The following is a 6,960-nucleotide window of genomic DNA, read 5'->3' on the forward strand; positions in this document are numbered from 1 at the left end:
ATATAAATAAGGAGATCTGATAAAGATATACACAAGTTATAAGGTTCTAGGTAACAGAGTATGGTGGTTATAGCTGGGATAGAGAAAAGAATTAAGGGTATTTGAGGAAGGGAACAAATTCACATACTGTGAGGTATGAAAGTACAAAATGAAAAGGGGTCCAGTTAGGTTAAAACATTAAGACAGACAAAAAAGCACAGTAGGTAGAAAGTTAAAAAACATGCTGTAAAAGATTACTGAAGTCCTTTAATGCTAGCCTTAGGAACCTGGGCTTTGTTAGTAAGGAAATGAATAAAATCTAGATGATTCTCTATACGTGAAGCAGTGTATTTTTTTTTTAAGATTTTATTTATTTATTTATTCGACAGATAGAGACAGCCAGCGAGAGAGGGAACACAAGCAGGGGGAGTGGGAGAGGAAGAAGCAGGCTCATAGAGGAAGAGCCTGATGTGGGGCTCGATCCCATAACGCTGGGATCACGCCCTGAGATGAAGGCAGACGCCTAACCGCTGTGCCACCCAGGCGCCCCGAAGCAGTGTATTTTTGACTCATAATCATATGCTCAAAAATAAATATGAAATGACAATGGCATCTTAATGCTTTGTTAAAAATTAATCGACTAATTTCCTAAAATTTTCCTAATCTTTATTTGTATATCACATAAAAAAAGACTAAAAAAAAAAAACCCTTATACTGGTGAATGCATATAGTGAAAAAATAGTAAAAATTTTCTTTGGGTTTACTATTTTGTTCTCAAAAGTATTTATCTGTTAAGAGCAAACTTAATGCTTTGCTACCATTTTTAGTAAACACATATTTTCACTAGCAAAAAGCTTATGTATAACACACAAGGTTTTAACATAGTTATTACTGGGAAGTACAGTGTATTATTACTATTATGAGGTTCAATTTATTTTTTTTCACCTCATTATACCCTCTGATTCAAATCACTAACTTGTCATTAACACAGTTTGGAGATAATTCTTGGGATTACACAGAAAGGACTGATAAAAGCTAATTTTCTTCATACTTTTAACGAAGCTTTATAAATAAACATCCAGATTCTGGTAACAGGAAACCTATTATTCTAACAGGTCTCAGTAAAGCTGGCCACCTCCCCAAGTGCGTTATAACCAAACACATACTACAGGCATAGTGTCAGGGCACACAAGTGATCTGAATTGTGGCCCTCTATGACTATTTGGTACTGCAGACATACTGCTACAGGTAGTAAATAACTGTATGACATCACTAGAAAGTCAGCACAGTAGGTGCTCTCTAAGTGATGCATGAAAACAAAAGTGTGCAAAATATATGTATATTTTCATCTTATCTTCGATGGAGAAACAATTTATCTTATAAAATACAAATATGGAAAATACTATTAGTTTTAGTGCAGCCCTATTAAATGCAACACTTACCTAATATACAACTTAATTCAAGCATCTGATCACAGATTATTTAAAAAAGCTTTCCTACGTATCTTCACTTACAATGAATTTTTCACATTAAGTATGTGAGGATGATGCTGAGTGATGAGGAAATCTTTACCTGGCAGCACAGTCATAAGCCAACACGTCAGTCTCTGCAAGAAGGTCTCCGTCAGTTTCATGATCTCCTCCATCAGGACCCAACTCGAACAGCTGGGGAAAGGGAAAAAACACATCATGTCCAGTCGCTTAGTCATGCAAACCTGCCGAATAATACGTTTATAATTTTGTGTGTTTCCAATAATGTGCTGGACACTGCAGAATGCCTGCTTTTTTAATGTTAAATACACAAACCTATACATTTAAATTAAGAAACTTACGGTCTACATTAATCTCCGCTTTCCTTATTTATATATTTATCTATTTATAGCAAATGCTCCAAGCTGTTCTGTATACCAAATTCAAACGTGAAGGAGGTGAGAGAACTCAACCAATGCATTTTATCTAAGTGAGCTTTCAAATGAGGAAGAATTTTGCTTCAACACTTACAATCTGTGAGATCTGGGATCCAGTTTCCTCATCCATAAAAGGAAGATGGATACTAACAGTGCCTACTTCATAGAAATTGTGAGAATTACACGAAGTAATACTTACGGAACACTTAAAAAATACCCAGAAACAAAGGCTACAAATGTGTTAGCTATGGAGAGACAAAGGAATTAACAGAAGATAAGGATCCTTAAAAAAACAGGTAACAAAAAAAGTAGGTCAAGGTAATACGGCATGGGGAAAGGAGAGATGAAGAGTATAAAAGAAAATAGTTATAAAACAAGGGGAGGACTAGACAGTCTGGGAAAGGATAAGCAGAAGATATCAAAGAGGAAAAGTGAGGTAATTAAGTGAAAATTAAGGAGAACTATTAGGAAGAGATCTTTTTTCTTTAAAAATGGACCAATACATATAAAAACCTCTTATTTCTCTGGAGAATTATAGCAGGTGAACTACAAAAAAGGCAGTTAAAGCACTGAAGAGAATGGAGCATTAAAATTTACCGGACAATTACTATGCTAGATGTCTCATTTTTTCCAATTATATGCTAATGATCTGAAAATCTGTCTCCAGCTCCGATATTGTTCTCAACAGTGACTGCATCCTGCCCCCGCCGCCACCCACCACCCTCCACCAGCTGGAACTCACTAGCTCTGAAGGGACTCACTCCCCTCTCCCCTGCTTTCCCTGTTCTGATTAATGGCACTATCACACACCTACTCACTCAGATAAAAAACCTGGAATAATCCTTTTTTCCGTATCTTTCTGCCATCACTACATCTATTCTACTGCTGGCACCAAAGCTTGTCAGTTCTAGCATGCTCACTGTTACTAGCCAGAACTCATCAGTCTTCTTATCTCCATTCTCTCATTGCTCTGGCCCCTACTCCACAAAGCTGAGAGGTTTTGCTTTTGTTTAATGATGCCTAGTACTCTTTTTAACATGAATATCTGATTAGAATACTTCTCTAATCTAAATTCTTCAAGGATTTCTCGTTTCCTTCTTTGTAGCATGAAATACAGGTCCTTAATGATTTCCCCCAACCTGGCTCCCCTCCTTACGTTCAACAATTATTTCTCAACACATACTGTGTGCCAGGCACAATTCTAGACACTTGGCATATAGGTGTGAACAATGCAAACAAAAAAATGGGGGCTACTGTAAGTAAGTTTGTGGGTAAGGGAAAGGATTTAGTTTTAAATAGGCTCACCAGAGAGTCAAGACCTGAAGATAATGAGGAAGTAATCACACAGGTTTGAAGTAAAGAGTTGTAGTCAGAGGATGTAGCCAATGCAAAGCTCCTGAGGTTTGACTATGCCTGGGTTGTCTGAGGAAAAAGAGCAGGCCAGTGTGACAGCTAGTATAATGTAAGGTCAGAATGATAATGGCTCTCAGTTCTATGGTGTTTTGTGGGCCCTTCTAAGGCCTGTGGCTTTTAATCTAAGGTAAGAAGACACTGCGGGAATCTGAACAGAGAGGAGTGGCAGACTCTGGTGTACATTTTAAGAAAATCTCTCTGCTGTACTGGGAATAAACAAAAGGGAACAAGGACAAAAGCAGGATACAAGTTGGGAGGCTACTATAATAATACAGGTGAGAATGGCTATGGTTTAGACTGACTTGGTACTGGGGACAGTTTTTAGAAGTGGTTAGATCCTAGATTTCTTTTCCAAGTGTAGCCAATAGTGTTTGCTGCTGAAGGGGATGTGGGGTGTGACAGAGGGAAGGCAACGATGACTTCAAGATTTTTGGTGGAAGCAGTGGGAAGAATAAAGCTAATTCTATTCTAAGTCAGTGAGCTGGGATGAGGAAAATAGGAAAACAGCAGGTTCAGAGAAATCACCATAAGCCTAGTGTTGAATATGTTATATCCGAAATGCCTACTAGCTATCCAAGTGGAGAAGTGAAATAGGCAGCGGTATATATGACTTTGAAGGTTTAGTAATAAGAGAAAAAATACTTAAAGCCATAAGGCTGGATCACTATGGGGATGAGTAAATTTAAAAAGTGTCCCAAGACTGAGTTCTGGCACTCTAACAGGTAGAGGTCTGGAAGATGACGAGTAACCGGTCTGAGACTTAGAAGAGCAGTCAGTGAGACAGGAGGAAAACCAAGCGTGGTATCGTGGGAGCCAAGTGAAGACAGTAAATAAAAGAAGGGGTTGATATGATTAAATTAAGTCGACTGGTTAAGGAAGATAAGGACTGAGGCTTGACCACTGGCTTCAGCAATCAGAAATCACTCACATCCTTGACAAGAGCTGTTTTGGTAGCGTGGGGCTGGGAGGGGGGGCAGAAGCCTGAAGAGAGTAGATTTAAGAAGGAATGGGAAGAGAGAGAATGGAAATAGAAAGTACAGAAAGTTAAGAATTATGTACAGAGTCCAGCTAGGTGGCTAGTCACCTAGTACACAAGTACCGTTGCCCAGAGTAGTTAGTTAGTGGAAGAGTCTTCTAGCAGGAGGAAAGAGATAAAAGAAGACCCATCATGAAAAACGTCTAGGTTTCTCCCTTAGGGTAACAAGTATATGGTGGCTGGTACTATTCAAGAGACAAACCAGTGGAAGAGAGCCACATTCTGGGGCAAGAGCATGAATTCAGTTGCGATATAAAGACCAACAACTGTCATGCCTTTAAAGCACCTACATGAAAATGGGTCAAAGAAGAAGTCTGAGCTGGAGATCTAAATTTGGGCATTATGGGATGCTGACAGCTATTTAAACTTCAGGCTTAGAACAGAATGTTTAGGAGACAGTATAGAGTGAAGAAATAGGGGCTAGGCATGGGCCTAGAAGAACTCCAACATTTAGTGTGGCCACTAGAAGAGGACAAACCTACAAAAGAGAAGAAACAACCAGAGATATGAAAACAAAACAAAAAAATAAAGAGATTCACTGCTTAAAAAAAAAAATGTGTACCTTAAAGAAGTGAATGGAGAAAAAAAAAAGACTTCTGTTGGAAAACCTTAGCCTACTCATTAATAATAGAATTTCAGAGGCAAGTTCACTTCCAGGGAATGGGAAAAGTAAGAGAGGATTTGAGGCTTGGAAAAAGGAAATCACACTTAATATAAAAACATCATTATTAGAAGGCCTACATACTTCTTTACCACAACTACTGGAGATAAGGGCCACTATGGTGTTCAATATTCTCAAAACAAAACAAAAAACCTTTCAGGGACAGAAAAAAAAATATATATCTTCTTGATCAACTTACTAGAAATTGCCAACTAGCACTGTATCATTGAGTTTGCTTCTCTATCTTGGCTTCAAATCAAGACATCTTCAAATAACCCTTTGAAAGCAGTTGCTCTGAAATAAGCTAAAAACCATACCTGTTTTATTTTCCCTTTTTTCTTTCCCTTTCTTCTTCTCTTTTCCTTCCTTCCTTCCTTCCTTCCTTCCTTCCTTCCTTCTTCTTCCTACCTACCTACCTACGTACCTATGCTACAAGTGTCCTTAATTATTATTTCATCCCAATCCACTATATAATTCTAAGGATTTTAAATTTTTTCTTTCTTAATTTCTATATTAGCTATATTTCTTTAGCATGTGTATTCCAATTATAGCCAGAATTAAGCAAATATTTTTAAAAGTTTGTCAGTTCTGGTTGGGCCTCTATGGGAAGTGTCCTCAAAAGCCATCATAGTAAGGGAGTTGTTTTTTTTTTTTTTTAAGATATTATTCACTTGAGAGGAGTTAAGATGGCGGAGGAGTAGGGGACCCCTTTTTCAGCCAGTCCCCTGAGTCGAACTGGATAGGTACCAGACCAGCCAGAACATCCACGGAATCAGCCTGAGACGCAGGAAGATACATCTGGATCTCTACAAATGAACATCTCCAGCAAAGTATTGAGGTACGAAGCGGGGAGCTGTGAAACCGCGCACAGATATCGGAAGATAAACGGAAAGGGGAGGGAGCCGCCGCGTTCGGGCTCTGGGAAGCAGTAGCCACCTGCACGGGGGAGCAGGCGGACCTGCGGACGGCACCCGTGAGACAGCAGACTGAGAACGTGAGCCGGGAGCACGCACCACCAGACTTCTCACGGAGCTCCGGTGCGCTCACTGGATCCAGACTGAGACCGGGAGCTCCGGGAGCGCACGGGGGTGGCTGGCAGCTGGCGGCATTAGAAACACAAAGGACAGAGACGTGCCGGCCCTGGAAGTGAGGGCTGGGATGCCGGGTGTGGGGCGCATATCCCAGGACGCTGCAGGGTTGAGCAGCACCAACAGTAACAGAGTTAAAGTGGCCAGAACATCAGTGGAGAACGGTCCACGATCCCTCTGTTCTGAGACAGAGGCTGAGATTCAGCCACTGCTGCTCTGACCCTCAGAAGAGGCACAGCAAACCGCCCGGGAAAGCCGCCAGAGAACAAAAGCCTGGAAATACCGGCTCACAGCGTGCCCATCCCCGTCCCCCCTCACAGGGGACACGGAGACTCTACCCAAACAGGGTTGCCTAAGTACCGACATGGCAGGCCCCTTCCCCAGAAGGCAGGCTGAAAAATCAAGAAGCCCACATCCCGGGGCGCCTGGGTGGCGCAGTCATTAAGCGCCTGTCTTTGGGTTAGGGTGTGATCACAGCGTTCCGGAAAGGAGTCCCTCATCGGGCTCCTCCACTGGGAGCCTGCTTCTTCCTCTCCCACTCACCTGCTTGTGGTCCCTCTCTTGCTGGTTTCTCTCTGCCACATAAATAAATAAAATCTTTAAAGAAGAAGCCCACATCCCTAAGATCCCTATAAAACAAGGGTGCAAGGCCTGGGTCCCGGTCAATAATTTGGGCTCTGGACAACCCCGCAACCTCTCCTCATGAGAATGACGAGAAGGAGAAGACCCACCCCCCCCAGCAAAGAAAAGACAATGAGTCTGTGGCCTCTGCCACAGAACTAATGTATATGGATGTAACCAAATTATCAGAAATGGAATTCAGAGTAACAATGGTCAAGATGATGAGTAGACTTGAAAAAAGTATTAACGAAAATGT

At 41.1% G+C, this 6,960-nt stretch overlaps 1 protein-coding gene across 13 annotated transcripts in view; it reads right to left on the minus strand.

Moving 5' to 3' along the window:
* The window catches only part of MYCBP2 (MYC binding protein 2), a 257,559-nt gene that overhangs the window by 136,216 nt on the left and 114,383 nt on the right, over nt 1-6,960 (minus strand). For all 13 annotated transcript variants that reach the window (XM_034665322.1, XM_034665323.1, XM_034665327.1 and 10 more), the window contains one exon: nt 1,552-1,643. In XM_034665322.1, coding sequence (XP_034521213.1) covers nt 1,552-1,643 — 92 coding nt within the window. The remainder of the gene's footprint in view (nt 1-1,551; nt 1,644-6,960) is intronic.

Source organism: Ailuropoda melanoleuca, chromosome 7, assembly GCF_002007445.2.
Source record: "Ailuropoda melanoleuca isolate Jingjing chromosome 7, ASM200744v2, whole genome shotgun sequence".
NCBI lineage: Eukaryota > Metazoa > Chordata > Mammalia > Carnivora > Ursidae > Ailuropoda > Ailuropoda melanoleuca.